The sequence below is a fragment of the Micromys minutus genome, assembly GCF_963924665.1.
Source record: "Micromys minutus genome assembly, chromosome: X".
Taxonomy (NCBI): Eukaryota; Metazoa; Chordata; class Mammalia; order Rodentia; family Muridae; genus Micromys; species Micromys minutus.
This window is the reverse complement of record NC_137970.1, coordinates 30,536,642-30,556,093: the sequence shown is the minus strand read 5'-3', so window position 1 is coordinate 30,556,093 and position 19,452 is coordinate 30,536,642. Positions and strand designations below refer to the sequence as shown.

The 19,452-nt window shown below is 40.6% G+C and overlaps 2 protein-coding genes across 2 annotated transcripts in view; both read left to right on the top strand.

Annotated features, from left to right (window-relative positions):
* MAP7D2 (MAP7 domain containing 2) overlaps nt 1–13,304 on the top strand; it is a 63,047-nt gene extending 49,743 nt beyond the window's left edge. The window contains exons 10-16 of the mRNA XM_080909919.1: nt 6,151–6,370; nt 7,573–7,677; nt 8,670–8,726; nt 9,237–9,315; nt 9,847–10,033; nt 11,225–11,500; nt 13,221–13,304. Of these exons, the coding sequence (XP_080766045.1) occupies nt 6,151–6,370; nt 7,573–7,677; nt 8,670–8,726; nt 9,237–9,315; nt 9,847–10,033; nt 11,225–11,474 (898 nt within the window). The 3' untranslated portion in view covers nt 11,475–11,500; nt 13,221–13,304. The remainder of the gene's footprint in view (nt 1–6,150; nt 6,371–7,572; nt 7,678–8,669; nt 8,727–9,236; nt 9,316–9,846; nt 10,034–11,224; nt 11,501–13,220) is intronic.
* Nucleotides 13,305–17,661: 4,357 nt separating this feature from the next.
* Nucleotides 17,662–19,235, top strand: LOC308415987 (epsin-2-like; the record flags this gene model as incomplete). The annotated part of the gene is given in 2 exon segments (XM_080911020.1): nt 17,662–17,818; nt 17,821–19,235. Coding segments are annotated over 2 exon segments (1,572 nt in total).
* Between the last annotated feature and the right edge of the window lie 217 nt (nt 19,236–19,452).

Below are 19,452 nucleotides of genomic sequence, written 5' to 3'. Positions count from 1 at the left end.
TTTGAAGGTCTGGTAGAATTCTGCACTAAATCCATCTGACCCTGGGCTTTTTGGGGGGTGGGTTGGGAGGTTTTTATTAACTTCTATTTCTTTACAGGATATGGGCCTGTTTAGATAGTTTACCTGCTCTTGATTTAACTTTGGTATGTGGTATCTGTCTAGAAAATCATCCATTTCATCTAGATTTTGCAGTTTTATTGAGTATAGGCTTTTGTAGTAGGATCTGGTGATTTTTTTAATTTCCTCCATTTCTGTTGTTATGTCTCCCTTTTCATTTCTGATTTTGTAAATTTGGATACTGTCTCTGGGCCCTTTAATTAGTTTGGCTAGGGGCTTATCTATCTTGTTCTCTCAAAGAACCAGGTTTTGGTTTTGTTGATTGTTTCTATTTGGTTAATTTTAGCCCCGAGTTTGATTATTTCCTGCCTTCTACTCCTCTTGGATGAGTTTGCTTCGTTTTTGTTCTAGAGCTTTCAGGTTGTTAGGTTGCTAGTGTAGGTAAGGATCTCTCCAGTGTATTTACCAGGGCACTTAGTGCTATGGATTTTCCACTTAGCACTGCCTGCTTTCATTGTGTCCCATAAATTTGGGTATGATATGTCAACATTTTCATTAAGTTCCAGGAAGTCTTTAATTTCTTCATTTGTTCCCTGACCAAATTATCATCGAATAGAGAGCTACTCAGTTTCCATGTGGACTTTCTGTTGTTTTTGCTGTTATTGAAGACCAGCCTCAGGCCATGGTGGTCTGATAGGATGAATGGGATTATTTCAATATTCTTGTATCTGTTGAGGCCTGTTTTGTGACCAATTATATGGTCCATTTTGGAAAACATAACCATGAGGTGCTGAGAAGAATGTGTACTTTGTTGTTGTTCTTGTTTTAGGGTGAAATGGTCTGTAGATGTCTGTTCAATCCATGTGCTTCATAACCTCTGTTTATTTCACTGTGTCTCTGTTTAGTTTCTGTTTCAGTGACCTGTTCATTGGTGAGAGTGGTGTGTTGAAGTCTCCCACTATTACTGTGTGGGGTTCAATGTGTGTTTTGTGTTTTAGTAAAGTTTCTTTTATGAATGTGGGTGGTGTCCTTGCAATGGGGGCATAGATGCTCAGAATTGAGACTTTTTCACAGTGGATTTTCCCTTTGAAAAATATGAAGTGTCCTTCCTCATCACACTTAATAACTTTTGGTTGGAAGTCTATATTATTGAATATTAAGATGGCAATGAGGCAACTCTAGTAGAACTATAAGGAGAGTTTGAACTTTTATGATAGATTGAGTCTCCCTGGAAAGACAGAAGATTCTGGATATAGAGATCTTGACTCTGCTTCCCAAATGATCCTAACTTGTACTTGAAAGTCAGGGAAGAAAGATAGTCAGAGTTCCAGAGATAAGAGACTGGAGAGAAGAGCCAACCCCTTAGCCCATGGAGTGAGATAAAGGATGTCATTGCTGTGATTCTCTAAGTGTTGGAGAATATCTTTTCAGAAGTGTCTGGGGAACATAGTGGAAATGTGATTGCTCTAGTCACACCCTACTTTAGCAGTTCATCAGTATTTGGAAGCCCCTGTGGTAATAGTACTAGAACACTTTTCTGTGATCCTGGTAGTCCTTTTTCTGATTTTTATATTCAGAAAGGAAAGACATTGTTAAAAGACAAGGTTAGTTTAATCACTACAAAGAGAATGAATGCTCTTCGGATAATCACAGAGAATGAGATCATGACAGGAAGCAAGCAAGCAGTGCTATAGCACAAGGCCAGCATTGAATTTAAGATAACAAATAATAAAATATTCCTGATCCTTTTGAACCTTATAAAAATCTTTGTGGTTTCTGATTAAATGTTTGTTGATCTTTTTTTTTTTTAACAGTTCGGCGATGTCCCTTCTTCTGAGCATCTCTATATTTTTCTTACTTCAGCCTTTTGAACAATATCAATATCAACATGTTATTGTTGAACAGTGTATTCAAGCTGGTTTTGGTGGGCTCGAGGTTAAATAAGGGAAATGACAGGTATTAAATCGTGGGGTTTCAGATGACAGATTGGTAAATGTAGCTACAGAGATAACATCCCCCTGAACAGGTGAGTGAAGTGATTGTTGCTGTGTATTTAAAAACAGATTATTTACCTTCTAGCTACTTTTCTTCTCTCACACATTTCCTTCACAGCCCAGCTGCAGAAAGAATTCATTAGCTCTGGTCTTTATTTTCTCAACTCAAACCCTTAACACTTCTACACACCCTCCAGTCTTTCATTACCCACTTCTTACTTTGATTCTTGGTTTTCTTTGGCATCGTGGAACTTGTTCTTGTTTTTTGTTGTTTTTTGTCTTTTCTGTATCTCTCCTAAATGTGGCTTGGACTCCAGGCCTTTAGTTTTTAACTAGCTTTTTGCCTCACAAGTCTCCCCTCCACACAGTGTTGCTGGCTATTGTCCCTGACATGCTTCCAGTTTCTTCTGGATTCAATATGTATGGCTGACAGTTGATGCAAAAGTTTCATGCTTATCCACGAACTTGTTCTCATTTCCCTTCCTGATTCTATTTCCCCTTTACCTTGTGTTTATCACCTCTTCCTGAAGCTAACTGTAGCTTTGTTTTGTAAATCTTCTATACTTTTCTGCAGTACACTGAAGACTTCTGAATCTGTGCCTATGCCCTGAATTTACTCGAAAACTGCATTGTGTTATGACATAACATCTAAATATATGTGAATTGAGGAAAATTAAATTCATTAGCCTTATTAACCGCAAATCATTGTTTATTGCCATCCAACATCATTTTATAAGTCATTTCCTTATCTCAGAAAGTTGTTAGCTAGCATTTGTCTATAAGGCAAATCCTATATTTTCAAATATATTTTACTGTGTCTCATATTTACCTCAAATTCTTCATTTTGAAAGCATAAGTTAGTACATGTCACTCAGACTTCTTGTTCAGTTCATGCACTCGGTACTCCCATCTACCTCATTCCTGACATCTCAGAGCTACTTCCAGTGCTTCTGTCATTCTTCACATCATATCAGTTATCAGTTAAGTTTCATTGGCTCTCATGTTAGCATTCTCCCCATGCTCCTCCAGCACCAGTTCGGTCATCTAGACTATGTCTGTAGACTCTTAGCTGAGTGTTCTAGATCTTTCAGAGATGCTCTCCATGTTGCTTCCAGGATGATTTTTCTTAAGTAAATGTGATTATCCTTGTCAGTGATTCTTTTGACTACAGGGTCAAATCCTACCAATCCTGCCACTCCTTCTCTGTCTAGGCCAGTCTGCAAATCTCATATGTTCCAGTATGCAGCTCCACAACCACAAAAATACTTTGTTTTGCTGTGCCTTCCCATGAACTCATGCTCCTCGCCAAGTAATGACACTTTCTTTCTTAAGATGCAGGTTAAATATCTTCTGCAGCATTTCTGGACCTGTATTGGAGAGGGAACTTATCTACTCCTCTTTACCCTTTGAGCTTCCAGGTGACTAACATAGCCTCGTTTGTCTACAGGTTGTCTCCCTTTTCTGGCTAACATTTTAAAAGGCCATAGTACAGTCTTTGATCACTGTTGCTTGGTGCTCAGTGAAGAGGAAGAAGCTCAACTAAAATGCTACCAGCAATAACAGTGGGTTAAATAGACTCACAGGTTAAAAATCTTGTGGTGAAGGCAGAAGAAAATGGTGTATATATACTGAGACAAGAAAAAAGAAAGGGGCAAATTTTGGAGGAGATGCTAATGTTTGATTTGAAGTATTTAGGAGGATGGTTTACCCAAATAATAGACCACGAAAAGCCAAAAAATAAGGTCTGAAAGCTATAAATTAACCATCTGATTTTAGATAAACATAGGTGCCTACAGAACATACAGGTAATTGGAAATCAAATAGAAGCCTGTGGCCAAGATGAAATTGAGGTGAATACACTTAACTCGGAATCAGTTTTCCTCTCTCTTGCCAGAATGTGAAGCATTAATAGTGCCACCCTCAAGGTGAGAAAGGAAAGTACTAGATAGCCTGAGGCTGGAATGTAGTGGACATCTCTTGGAATAGGATCATCCTCACATCTGTTTTGTTTAGTGTCAATAGTTAAAGTCTAAGAACTGTGATTACAAGTTGAGAAAATGTAGCAAAAAATAAAAATACTTGTGCTAAACTCTGGAAAGCCCAGTTATTGTCACTAGCTGTTGAGGCAAATACTGTCCAAGTCATGGAGCTGAGAAACTCCCTTTAAAGAAAAGGCTTATTAGATGTTCTGGCAACAAGGCCCTGAGAGAGCAAAAACATGATCCAGTTACAGATGGCTGTAATACCAGTGCTCTCTCAGAAGTCCACAAAGCAGTCCCAACCTCTGGGCTTGGGAATGGTCTGAGATGCACAGTGGGATTCTTGAAGTTAGGACAAGCTCACTTTAAGGATCCCCTAAAACCAATCTGGTAAAGATAAGAGCTTCCTGGGATTATAAAATAGATTAAATGTAGAAGCTGAAATGCTGCTAGGGGCCGATATCAAAGAATACTGAAATAAAACTTCTTATGACTAGGCCACATAGCAAACGTGGAGTCATCGTCCAAATGAGAACACAGACCTGAAACTGCAGACAGAGGTTCACAATGATGTTTATACCTGGCTTCTCACTAGCTAAGCCTCTAGGTGGCAGGTGGTTTGGGTGTAAGCTAGGGCTCGTACTGGCCTTACAGTGTGTAGCAGCAAGGTTGATTACAGGCAGGAGAAAAAGTTCACCACCACCTCAAGTGGCCAGGGACTGTTTAAGAGGGCCTCACAGGAGTCAGTGTTCTCGGGCTATTGCAAGACATATTGAGGCTGAGATGGTCTTGGGATGTTTTTGGTGTTAAATTATTGAGAAGACAGGTACAAAGACATGAAGCAGCCTGAAAAAAGGTAAGAGTGTGGTCATGGAGCAGAAGGCAGGTGGGAGAGAATTTAGCAAGGTCGATTGGTGTGCCTAAGACTTGAGTATTTATGCAGCTAATGGAAAGTTGTATATAGAACAGCAAAACTGGCATTGGAAGGAATGGAAACTAGCAGAAGTAAGAGCAATGGAAAGGTATGGGATTAATTTCACAAGTGTAGCATTTACAATCATGTGTGTATTAGGCAGAACAGATTCTCAGTACTAATAGAGTGAATGAATGAGTGAAGTATAGAATTAGGATGAAATGATCCCAGTTTTCTCTGAAAAGTAGTGGTAATACAGTCAGCTAGATTGAGGATAGAGGTTAACAAAAGGTGGTTGTCCACAGAGTCCAAGAGACACAACTAAAAACATGTCAGCTGAGACTAAAGAGCACAAGACCAATCAGCTTTGTTTGTGCCTTTCTCTAGCCAGTCTAGGAAGGGCTTGAGTGATCCTAACGACCATGTAGGGTAGAAATTGGGGAACAGAACAGCCTCTGTGTGGTCACAGGAACCAGAAGCCTGGGGAGATTCTGATTGAAAGAAGAGGATAGTTGTTCAAAGGTTTGTTGAACTCTAGAAGAGAAACTAGAGGATGGAGGTAGGTTAATTACAATGACAAATGCAGTGGGCTAGGGGTGGCCTATGATAGAGGGCTGGTAGAAAAAGATGAAGTGATTCTTAAAGTGAGAAATTTCATGTTTGGAGAAAATACCGAATTACCTAGTTTCCCATGGAAAACCAGGCTCTTTTTTGTGCTAGCTTTAAAGTACTTTTAAAGGAAGTAAAAGGAAATCTTTTCAGTAAGAGGATGAGAATGGAATTTCCCTGACTACATCAAGGAAAAGATAAGCAAAGGCTGGTAGGTATATGGGAAATAATTTATGTTTTCAGTGATAATGAGGCTTAAGGAGCTTCAGGACCATAGAGATGCTACTGTAACAGTCTCAGTGTCTCTTGCTGGCTCATTCTGTCTCTGTTTCTGTCTCTGTCTCTGTCTCTCTCTCTCTCTCTCTCTCTCTGTGTGTGTGTGTGTGTGTGTGTATGTATGTGTGTGTGTGGCTCTCTCTCTGGCTCTCTTGCTCTCACAGTTCCTTGCTCACTCACTCTCTTTTTTTAATCTTAGAGAGAGCGAGAGCACAAGAGAGAGCACACTCGTAGAGCTTTAGCTGCCATGGTCAACACATGGTCCATTGGCAGTTTGCCTTTAGAGTATGTCATCCTCTAACAATGCTTTTGTTCTCAAAAGGCTGGAAAAAGAGGAATTGAAAAGAAAGGCAGAAGAGGAAAGGCTGTGCATGGAAAAGGCCTATAAACAAGAAGAGGAAAAGAAGCAGCAGGAGGAACTAGAGAAAAGAAAGGCGGAAGAGAAGGCAAAAGAGAAGGCTGAGGAGGAACTATTGACAAAAGAGAAGCAAGAAAAGGAAAAACAAGAAAAAGAAAAGGAAAAAGCCATGATTGAAAAGCAGGTACAGCCTAGGGTCTCAGATTTTTCTTGTTATTCAATGACATTAGTTAATATTAGGCAAAATCTGTTCAATCTGAATGACTCATAATAACTTAAATTTTTTTTTCTTAAACTCCTTGTACTGGTTATTAAATGTAACACATATGAAATAAAGTGAAGGCATTAATGTGTTCCATGTAAGTTTAGATTTTTCTACTAGAGGCAGACACTGTCATATTAATATGGGTTCCAGTGGCTTATTTGGGAGAAATTCTCATGAATCTGGTATGAGAATAAGGAAAGTTAGTATATCAATAAATAAGTTATTATGCATAACTGAGGCTTAGTGCCATTGGAACCCCTGAGACTAATAATAATGACTTAGAATTTTCTCTCTGAGGAGTAAGAAAACTGAGCAATTTACTGACACTACTGTTTACTGTGTGCCTTAGTTGGAGTTTTATGGTATCTGTGAAGAGACACCATAACCAAGGCAACTCTCATAAAAGAAAACATTATAATGTTATGTTATTAAATTGGGGGTGGCTTGCAGTTTCAGAGGGTCCATCCACTATGCAAGTTTTTTTGTACTAGTTTTAAAATACTTTTAATGAAATTATGCAGGAAACATTGCAGCCTGCAGATAGTAAAGGTGTTGGAAAAGAAGCTGGGAGTTCTGTATCTTAATCAAAGGCAGCCAAAAGGAGACTTGACTTCCACAGGCAGCCAAGAGGTGGCTCTGATTCCACACTAGGTGGAGTTGGAGCACTAGGGGACCCCAATCCCTTCTTCCAAGTGATATACTTCCTCCAACAAGGCCACACCTCCTAATAGCACCATTCCTGTGTACCAAGCATTCAGATACACGAGTCTATGTGGACAAAACCTATTGAAAGCACCACACTGAAGAATACTGCTTTTTGAGTATTTAACTTCTTGAAGTGTCTGCCCATACGCACACTTCCTGGCCAGAGCCTGCACACAAACAAAGACCTGGCACCATCTTTGAAAACTATCTACAGGTGGTTTTTATGGTGGGATGAGATTATATGTACCATGTTCAACCTTACCTGCTGTGTCAGAAGTACTTGCCTACGTGTACATTAAATATTGAAACATTGACTTTGAGGGGGAAGATGTGATGAAGGCACCTTGCAGAGCTAAGGGAAGTAGTCCACTGTCTCTTATCTTACTAAATAAAACCTGTGCCTTGCCTTCTTTTAGAAAGAAGCAGCAGAAGCAAAGGCACAGGATGCCACTAAACAGATGCGTTTAGAAAGAGAACAGATCATGCTACAGATTGAGCAGGAACGACTGGAGAGGAAGAAGGTAAGAGTGGAGGGATCAGGAGGACTTAAGGTGAGGACAGAAACAGGAAGTAAATCAGTCTATATCTTTTTTATGTTTTATTTTCTGTCATCATATTCTATTAGTTATTGATAAGGGGGTGGTTGGAAAGCTCCATTAGTGGGCTGGGGATATAGCCCAGTGGTGTGAGTGCTCGTTGATCATATATATGGTCATTTGATTAACCCTCAGCTCTCAAAACAATAGAGGTCTTTTTGTGATTTTGAATTTTTCCATTTTGCCTTTCATTTCTGTCAGTTCTGTTACACATACACAAACACAAACATACACACACAGAGAAAGAGAGAAGGGGGAATAAGAATGTTGAAGCCCTATTATTAATAAATATAGTTACATTTTCTTTTTGAATTGACAATTTTATTATGAGATTCCTTTCTTGGTTATTTTTTGTTTGTGTTTTGAGGCAGGATTTATTTATGAGTGTCCTTTGTAAACAGCATATAGTTCAGTCAAGACTTGGTATCTAAATCTAATTACACAGTATTTGTCTTTCTATTGACGATGTTATTTCTTTTAAACTTAACATACTTATTTATCAAGTTGGGTTTAAGGAGACTTATCATGCAGACCCATTTTTGTTGTGGCCCAGTGTGGGCTTAGTTAGTATTGCTATAGGTCTAGGAACTACAAGATCTGTGACCTTTTCTGAGCTACTGGTCAACTTAGCTTTCTATTGCATAGTGAATGGGGAGACAGTATTTTCTTAATTTGAGGAGAAGAAAGAGAAAGCTGGTGTACTAATTAAATGTTAATTCTAGATCTGTATTAGTGCACTGCATTGACCTTGTTTGTAGCAGTGACATCATCTGGGAAATGGGAAACATTTCTCTGCTACTTTTTGTCTGCTGACATATAGCCGTTACAACTTTTCTGAGAGATATGAAAGTGCATATGGAGCCAATTTCTTTTTTATATAATTTTATTCTTAGAGGCCTCTTACTTTTCCCCCCCAGAGAATAGATGAAATCATGAAGAGAACAAGGAAGAGTGATGCGTCTCTAGAAGTGAAGGTAGGAATTCAGATGGCCATTATGTTATGAGAGAAGAAGAACAGCAGGATACATTTAGTGAGGTTGAAGATTGGAAACAAATGCATAGAAAACATAGACTTCTCCTGTTCTGTTCTGGTCAAGGTGGGGCTCAGGAAGGAACCTTAAAGGAAAAGAGTTTTCAGAGGTAAAAGAGTCCCTCAGAGCAGTGGGGTGGTAGTGCAAGGAAAGACAGAGTAGTTGAAGAGGAAAGTGACATAATAAGAGCTACACAGGGCTTCAAAGAACCACTTCCTGCTATAACCCACAAGGGCTCTAAATACTCCCTAGTGCTTTAAAAACGTACTTGTGTTTCTTTATGTCAGTCTTTCATCCTTACATCATCACCTTTTGATTTCTTCCTCAGTCATTGCTAATAACTTCATTTTTTTTAAAAAATTATTTATTTTGTATAGTTATTTCTTTATTAGATACCTTTTTCTTTTTTCTTTCCCCTTTTTTCCAAGTCATCCACCTTCTGTTTGTTTCCAGAAGGAAGACCCCAAAGTGGAGATTCAGCCCCTTCCAGATGTCGAAAATAAGACAAAACCAATTGTCCCCAACAAAATAGGTGAGTATGAGGTCTGGTGTTTGGATTCTTTAGGTAATGAAGACTAGTGAACCTTCCTGCTGAAGGTCAGGGTAGTGCAGCTGGTCCCAGGGCAGTGGCTGCTGGCAGTTTTGCTTCCTGAGACATCTTTCCAACACAAGGGGCTATTGCCTCCATTTGGAGACCTACTGCCTTCTTTAGGTGCTCTAATAACTGATGGTGGCCCAGGATGCTTTCCAGGGACCTTGACTGCACATCAGATATTACTAAGACCTGGCTTTTCTCTTAAACTGAGGCCCTGCAGACACTGATAGTAAGATGATACTCTCTTCTCCTTTGTGAAGCTGATTGCATGGAGTTGCTTTTGGCTCTTTCCACAATAATAATAATAATAATAATAACAATAACAATAATAATGATAACAATAATAATAACAATAATAACTTGTATTACTGGTGAAAGAAAAGATGAGACTGGTTGCCTTGTTATTTCCTGTTGCTTTATTAAATTTGAACATTATGATTAATCTGAAGAATTTGTGTTCTTGATCAGAAATCAATGTATTGAACACCTGCCAGAAAGTAAATGTCTCAGAGCATGCCGCGCCAGAAACCTTTCCCCAAGACATTTTCTCTAATGGTCTTAAACCAGTTGGGGGACCTATTCATCTGGATGTCCTTGATGGGAAATCAAACAGTCTGGATGATTCAACTGAAGAAGTTCAATCTATGGATGTGAGGTATGTTCATTTATGTTGCATTGAAACTCAATCTCTTCGCCAGTCCTTGTTAATTACCTATCTTTTTTCACTTTTTATTTCTTTCAGTTATTTTATTACAGTATACCTTTATTATCGTATCCCTTCACTGTCTTCCTCATCTATAATGAATTTCTGTGAAAGCAGGTTTCATTGGTACAGAAAAGCTGTCACTGGTGTAATATACATATCTCAAGTTTGGCATCCTAGAAGCAAAACCAGTGACAGGGTTTTGTGGCATATGATATACTGAAGGAGGACTGTGGATGGAGGGAAAGCAGTAAGCAAAGATGTGTTCTCAATCTCAACAAGATATCTGGAGGTTGGCTCTCCACCAGGGCATCATTTTTATTACTATATTATTTTAGTCATTCAGTGTTGGCAAAGCACTGCAGATTGGGTGATGCAGGAGTAACTATGGCCATGGTGGCTTCTCTCAATTAAAGTTGCAAAAAGAAAGGGTAGCAGCTATGAATCTTTGACTAGCCAGCCCTCTAAGGCTCAGAAGTAGATGCACCTTCAAGTAAAGGAGATCTTAGCCAAGCCACCATCATAGTCTCCTGTGTCCACAGAGTCTCACATTTAAGTAAACTTTTCATTGAAAGCCGAGAATGGTGTCAGGTACTTATAATCCAAATTCTGCATTATCTCTTCTCAACTTGGTCACCTCACATTTTGAAAGAGTACTGGGAGGGAGAAATAACTCTTCTTCCCATTATACAGAGGAAGGAAACTGAGGCCAGGGATAAATAAGAAAAGGAGTTCACCATAGAGAGCACTGCTGGGAGGGCAGCACCAGGAGGCCCAGTGTGAATTAATGGCTCCTTTCAGCTCACTCCTTTCAGCTCACTCACTGCTTGCTCTTGGAATGTAGAAGCCTGAAAGCTCTGGGAGGCCATTGCTCTCTCTAGTTATGTGATGTTTTCCTTTCAGTCCTCAGACATAGCACTCACTCTTCTTCACTGCTCTGCCCCATCTGCTTTCCATGTTCTCAACCACAGGGACCTTGTGTCCACTCTCTTCCCACTCACATGTTTTTCTAACTCGAACTTTTCCATAAGAGCAGTATAGCAAAACCATACAAAAGGGAAAAATACATCATCACGTCATGTTTAGTTCTCATGTCCTCTCTCCTCTGTCTCTCTCACTCTCTGTTTCCCTTATCTCTTCTAGTCCTGTTTCCAAAGAAGAGCTTATCTCCATCCCAGAATTTTCACCAGTGAGTGAAATGATTCCTGGGATGTCTCTGGACCAAAATGGAAGTGGTAATGCCCGGGCACTTCAAGATATCTTGGATTTCACTGGCCCTCCTGCATTCCCCAAGAAATCTAGTGAAAACCTCAGCCTTGATGACTGTAACAAAAACCTCATCGAAGGATTTAACAGTCCTGGGCAAGAAACTACACTGAACACTTTCTGTTGACAAATACAGCTTTTCTTTAATTAAAGGTACAATCTTTTAATGATACTTTAAATCTCTTAACTCCCAACCTCTCGGACAGTTGATTTTAATTGAAAGTTACAAACACAAATATATATTGCAGCATACACAGAAACTGAGAAGGATTCTAAGTAATTACTTTACATGCAGGCCCCTAATTTAACTCAACAGTGAGACAAGGAGAGAATGCTCACATGGCTGCAGGTAGTTTCTAGTAAAAAAAAACCTCACCATTTCATTTCCCAAGCAGCCATCTGTTTTTGGATTATAGCTGAGGTGAGAGAAGAAACCTATATTTTTGTGTGCTGAAGGTTCTCTACCAACACTGACCTTTTTGTTGCCAAAAAGCATTTGTTCTCACTGGCACTCTGATGATCACTCTTGCATGATTTCTCAGGAACAGTTTGGCCTCTAGAATTTCTCTCCCTCTCCCTCACTCCTTCTCCCTGCTGTGTTTTACATGCTAAGGTTACACTTCACTACTGAACAACACTAGTCCCCCTCATGTGAGTCTGTATGGGTTATATTCATTCCACAGTTGTATACACCTATATTTTACATTTGATTTACTTCAAGTTAGGACTTGAAAAAAAGAAAAGAAAAACATTGCTTTAAAATATGTGTGTGGAGTTCACTCTCCTGCCATGAGTGCTAGGAATCAAATTCAGGTGCTATTCAAGAGCAGTAAGCACTCCTAACCACTGAGCCATCTCTCCAGCCCCTGGAACTTAATTTTGAACAATGAAACATAATTAGGTCTATCCTTGGGTAAGTTAATTTCTGTGGCTTCTGGTATTTTATACTTTTTGTGTTGTCATTTTTGTGCATAGTGTCTGCTTGTGTGTGTAAAGGTGTTCTCTATCACTCTCCACTGGATTCCTTTGAGACAGGGCCTCCCACTGAGCCTGGATCTCAGCATTGGGGGGCGGGGTAAGCTACCTGAACAGTGAGCTCCAGCAGTACTCCTACACCACCCAACAGTGTGATTACAAGTGCATGTGGCTAAGACCATCTTCTGTGTGGATGCTGGAGATCTGTACTCATACTGATGCCTGCACAACAAGCACTTAAACCTACTGAACCTTCTCTCCAGCCCTCCTGTATTAAAAAGGGTTTTAGATTCTGAGAATTCCATCACATTTATGGTGCTGTATTCTTCTAATAGAAATTTGATACCTAAACTGAAGTCTAATCTTTTTTTTAATTAAATACAGTAATAGGGTGGGAGGCCACAAAGTTGTGTTTTGTGTACATATTTCCACCTGACCTCAGTCCTTGCCTATAGCGTCTTTAGTATAAACATTGGGCTCTAGAGCCTCCTTCAGTCAGTTCTCTGGAAAGTCCCTGGAGTCCTTTGACACAAAACAGGAAATTTATGAAAGGCTGCTTTGAATTTTTTGAGAGAGGGTCTCATATAGACCAGGCAGGCCTGAAGTCACTATATAGGCTATAAAGTATCCCATTTCTTCCTCCCTCGTCCTTCCTGAATCTGGGCACTAGCCCTGCTTCCTCAAGGGGGAACTGATCTTCACTTAAGGGCAGAAAAACCCAAACAAAACATGCCCGTTTCAGAGAAGTCCCATATGAGGAACACTTAAACGCACTAATAATGATTCTGTAAAAACTGTATACTATTTCTGTTGAGAAATACTGTTTTAGTCAAGGAACAGTATAAAATACTTGGTGTCTGCTTTGATCTTATATGCTTTCGCTTTTGAATTGACACAGGTGGTGTTTGGATCACCCATGAAGCTGTCGGTGTTGAATCTGAGCTGCTGGCCACCTAAAGAAGCTTCTTTTGCTTAACTGCTGGATTCCAAATTACTAGATTCAAAATGTAACTGTATTACTAGGTAGTTTGGCAAACACTGGCCTCTCTTGGTAGAAATCTTGAGATTATTGCTTTGTGGGGCTTTAGCAAAGTTTCATTTTATGGTTCTACTTATGAGCTTCAGCTGCTGCTAAAGCACTATCATAACCTGTGTGATGCTCTCTGAGAGCCCTACTTTAGGACACTTGATTTCTCAAAGGTGGAGCACAGAGACATTTAGATGTCTCTTCCTATAAAAATCTTCTATTTACCCACACTCTAGTTAACCATGTACTACTCAACCTGGGCTATTTATCTCCCTGTTTCATGTGTGTACGTGTGAAATCTAGCTACTTTCTCTCTGACTTATCTCCCTGTCTAGTGTGTGTGTGTGTGTGTGTGTGTGTGTGTGTGTGTGTGTGTAAAATCTAGCTACTTTCTCTATGTGTCATGTTTCTGTTATTTTATTATTAAGCTTCATCATTTGCAGAGCATTATCCTCCATTACTGTTTAGGGATTGAAGAAATGTTTAGTTGAATAAATAAATAGTGGCAATTATTTCTTTTCCCTTATGGGAACTGAACCTAGCAAGGACCTTTTCATGTCACACCTTTAAAATCTCCAAATTGTCATTCCAGACCATTGAATGGCTTTTCAGCTGAATGAGTCAAGTAACATACAGGTGGTTATTTTCATGGTTTTGCTATTGTTTTTCTATTAGATCTTGGAATTTTCTTTTGTTTGTTTCTATGTTTGACTAATTGTAATAAAACAGTCAGTGCTTTGAAAGAGGGCCCAAGTTGGTCCCAGTATGTCACTTTAATAGGCTTTAAAAATTAAAAAGCCTGAACAAGGAAAATGACACTAGAATGTATAACTCCATGTATGCCATATGCTATATTTAAACTTCATTTCTTGTGGTGAAATGTAGCTTTACTATTAAAATGAACTTTTCTTTGGAATGTTTTGTTTTGACTTGTACCTTAAAGCTTTTGAAAAGATCCTTAATTCTGAGATTTACAAACAGAAGATATAAAGAAGTCTTAAAGCTGGTACAGTTTAAGAATGTATTACTCTCAGAAACTATGTATGTTTATGTGATATAATTAAATAAAATATATACCTCTAAGAATGCTGTGCCATTGACCTTGATGAATATCTAAGGAGATAAATCTTTTATGACAAGCACACAGATGGTAGCATGCTCTGACATCTAAAAAGATACCTGGCCATTTTTCTTAAAGCTTTATTTTGATAAGTGTCTGTTTCATTGAGCTCCATTGTACCTCTCAACACAATTGTGATCACGTAATGCCTCATTTGCATGACATGTACATTCTGTTAAATGTTAATACATTTTCATTGAAGAGTCTGGTGCCTTGCTGGTGTTTTGTTTTTGTAACCTCTGTAAAGAAACTCGCTGATACTCAGATTTCAAAACCTAAAACTAGGTAGAGAAAAAAGGCCAGTTGTTCATTAAAAATCCCTCAGTGCCAAGTGGAGCCAGCTGTAGCTGCATTGGTGGCTTGTCCATAGAGCATGGTGAACTTCGGGGAATGGGTAGGTTGCACTGAGCAAGCAGTTAGCTAAATGAAGAAATAATGGTGTAATTGATGAAACTTTTGCATAGCAGTTTAGCATTCAAATAATTAGAATGGGAATATTGGCTGTTTCTTTCAACGATGGAGAAACCCAGACTTGACTTTTTTCTATCTGTGGTGTGATTTTCTTGGGGAGACATGAACAGTGACAGAAACCCAAGTGTGGTTTGGTGAACCAGTAAGTTTATTGGGGTTCCTTCAGGTGTATGGATGAGGGACTATTTATAGGTACTCAGATAAATCAAAGGTAGCTATATCACATAAAAAACTACCCCAGTAGTCTTGGTGAGGACTCTCAAGAACAAAATCCCTGGAGTTCTAGAATGTTCTTTTTTTAAAAGATTTGTTTTATTTATTTGTTATGTATGAATACACTGTCACTGTCTTCAGACACAGCAGAAGAGGGCATTAGATCCCATTATAGATGGTTGTGAGCCACCATGTGGTTGCTGGGAATTGAATTCAGGACCTCTGGAAAAGTATCCAGTGCTCTTTACCACTGAGCCAATCACTTGCAGGTAGCTTAGCCAGCAGGAGACTGCTCTTACCAACTACTGTTTACTGTGTATAACTTTGAAGGACTTTGTGAATCTTGTAACTTTCTGGAGTCTGTTATCTTTGTTTACATCATCAGGTTTATGAGTCTCCTACCTTCCAGGGAAGGGTATTTTTATTCAGAGAAAATAGCTACACATAATTTATGACTCAGGCTTGTCCCCACTACCTGGGTAATAATACCAACCAAGGAATTAGGTTTTTGTACCTTTGTGATGACTGCCTCCAGAGAAATCTGAAGCTAAGGGCCCAGTCAGTACAGCCTTTCCAGGTTCTGCTGACAGAGCCTCTGACTGGATTAGAACTCTGTGTTAGGGCTGGAGAGATGGCTTGGTTAAGAGTACTGGTTGCTCTTCCAGAGGTCCTGGGTTCAATTCCTTGCAACCCCTCTGTAATGGGACCCCATGCCCTCTTCTGGTAGGCATGAACACAGCATACTCATACATTCAATAAATAAATAATCAAATCTTTAAAATATTTTTAAAGTCATTTGTGTCATCATAAACTCTACCATAGGGCTGAAGATGTAGATTAGCCCTAAGAGTAATTGTTAGTTTTTGAATATATTAATTGTTTGCATGGTGTGTACAGGTTTTCTACTAAGTGCTTTTAGAAACCAAATTTAGAAATGATACAAAGAACTAATGCATTGCTAAGTACATACACTTTATTTGGGGGCAACTCCAATTGTCCCTACTCAGTATTTTTCAGGAGTCCTGATCATGAAAGAAAATGACAATTATTGAAAATACTAGAAACAAGAAGCCTGTTATACTCTTTCACCCAAGAACCCTGAAAGGAATGACTGAATACAATAATTCCACAGGAGGGCAACTATTAAGGAAAAAAATCAATACTTTGGTTTTTATGTGTTAAAAAATTTTAAAGATCCCTATAAATCCCTAGAAATAAAATTCCTAGAAATTGCTGTCTTTTAAGAGCTTATTTGGAGGCTTCTAGCAGGGGAGCATAGCCGCTCTATATCCTTTAGTAAAGACTTGGCCTTGTCATCTTCAATCATCCAAACATAAAGCTTCGGGGGGACAAATATGGCCCAGTGAGAGAGGAATGGACACCTACCTAGCCATCTAGATCAGCTGAATCAACCCTGGGGAATCCATGGGATGACAGACATAAAGTCAGGTGGCCCTCATATCCAAGAAATAACTTTCTGTAGTTTGCCCAAGGGGTATTAGGATGGGAGGATCTATGCATGTGAAGATTATTAACTGGTAGAAGGCACTCACATTTTGGCCAACCAGTGGTATTTCTTTTGAACCAAGTCAGAATTCTATAGTTTATGTAAGAAAAAAAAAACACGAATCTTAAATTTTTAGAAAGTAAAATTTCTTCCAGTAAATAGTAAAGTGCATGCAATTTTTATTATTTACAATAGTATATGCTCATAGAGAAAATTAGAATAGAAAAAGTTCTAAAATTGGGATTTAGAAACCACCAAAAGTGAAAATAAACTAGTACTTAATATTGCATGAATCTACAGGCTGGTCATTTGTACCTGTAGAAAAGTATAGGACTTAGTGCTTCCAGAGGGTCAACTGAGTTCGGTTCTGAAATAAAGTGGAAAAAACCTAGACGTTGCAGTGAAGAGATGAAAAAGCATCATCTAAGATGTAGATCCCAATTGTGCTTTAATGTTTAAGTGGAACAAAATTTAGATACAAAGCTGGTGAACCTCTTCAGAGGATCTTGTCCATTGCCCCAGGATATGGTGCGGTCAGGAAGTGGGGCAAGGGAGAAGTGGGTCTCCGTTCACTGAGCTGCAGTTTCTATGTGAATATACCATGACATGCAGCATGAACTAAACTTATTCAATAATGTGTTAAGGTTTGTTCATCCTATGAGGTATATACAAGAGGGTAACACCCCCCCCCCCAAGACATACAGCTAGAATTAAACAGCAGGCTTTAACTACAGGACCCTAGATTGGTACCCTGAGAAGAGATTGACAAGCTGTTCAGCCACCAAGATCAGGGGAAAAAAACTGTTTGTAGCAGTGACCAGCCAAGACCATTATGGGAGATTCTATTTCTGAGTATGATTAATAACAAAAGGAATTATGGCTCGGCCGCCATGTTGGCTGGCGTGTGGGTGTCAAACGCTGCACAGGCTTGGGTCGCTCCCGCCTCTTCAGCGGCTCTAGCCTTGCACTCGCGCTGGCCGGGAACGGAGGGAATGGCTGTCATGAGCTTGGTTTGGAAGCGTCTTAATGACCACGGCAAGAACTGGCGGCATGTATACAAGGCGTTGACACTGCTGGACTACCTTATCAAGACAGGTTCCGAGCGGGTGGCCCAGCAGTGCCGTGAGAACATCTTTGCCATACAGACTCTGAAGGACTTCCAGACCAGGGTATTAATGTACGAGAGAAGTCAAAGCAACTTGTTGCTCTCCACAAGGATGAGGAGCGGCTGAAGGTTGAGAGGATTCAGGCTCTTAAAACCAAAGAGCGCATGGCTCAGGTGGCCACTGGGGTGGGCAGCAACCAGATCACCTTCGGCCGTGGCTCCAGCCAGCCCAACCTTTCCACCAGTTACTCAGAGCAGGAGTATGGCAAGGCTGGGGGCTCACCAGCATCCTACCACGGCTCTACTTCTCCACGAGTGTCCTCTGAGTTGGAACAGGCCCGGCCACAGACAAGTGGAGGAGAGGAGCTGCAGCTGCAACTAGCACTTGCCGGGAGCAGAGAGGTTGCGGAACAGGAAGAACGCCTCAGGCGGGGTGATGACCTCAGATTGCAGATGGCTCTGGAAGAAAACCGGAGAGACACAGTAAAAGTTCCAAAGAAGAAAGAGGTGAAAGCTTGTTGCAAGCCAGGCTCCCACTCACAGCAGACTACCTTGTTGGATTTAATGGATGCCCTCCCCAGCTCAGGTCCTGTTACACAGAAAACTGAGCCCTGGAGTACAGGCGCCTCTGCCAACCAGACCAACCCCTGGGGTGGAACAGTGGCACCTGTGAACATTTCTGACCCCTGGCCATCATTTGGTACCAAGTCAGCTGCCTCTGTGGACCCCTGGGGAGTACCTACTACAGCCAGCACACAGACTGTCCCTAAGAACTTAGACCCTTGGACAGCCTCCCAGCAGCCTGCCTCCAGTGCAGGAAGAACAGCTGATGCCTGGGGAGCTGCGAATCCCAGTTCTGCCTCAGGGTCCTTTGAGCTCTTCATTAATTTCAACGGTACAGTAAAAGATGATTTTTTGTCTGAATTCGACAACCTTCGAACTTCAAAAAAAAAAAAAAAAAAAAAAACAGCTGAGTCAGGGGCCTCAGTACCACCCCAGGACAGCAGAACCACAAGCCCTGACCTCTTTGAGTCTCAATCCTTGATTTTTGCCTCAAGCAAGCCTAGCAGTGCCCGGAAAACACCTGAGTCCTTCCTGGGCCCCAATGCAGCCCTGGTGAACCTGGACTCACTGGTGACTAAGCCACCAGCTCAGTCTCTCAATCCCTTCCTGGCACCAGGTGCTGCTGCTCCAGCCCCTGTCAACCCCTTTCAGGTTAACCAGCCTCAGCCACTGACACTGAACCAGCTTCGGGGGAGTCCTGTCCTGGGAAGCAGTGCATCCTTTGGGTCTGGTCCAGGGATAGAGACTCTGGCTCCCATAACCTCAGTAGCTCCACCCTCAGCAGTGGGGGCCAGTGGCTCCTCGTTGACACCACTGGGCCCTACAGCAATGAACATGGCAGGCAGTGTGGGCATTCCCCCATCAGCAGCTCAGTCAACGGGCACAACAAACCCTTTCCTTCTCTAGTGCCCAAGTGGGGATTTGCCTGAGAGAACATCCAGCGTGCCAAGCCCAAGGACATCAAGTGGGACTCACTCTGATTTGTGTAGTGGCTGAGAATATGGTGTTAGGGGTATTAGAGCTTCAGGTCCAGCTTCCTGGTGAAAGGGTGGTTGTTACAATCCAGACCTTCAGGCTAGAGTTGCGGGTAGGATGACCTCACCGTCCTAGTTGGGCTCCTGTG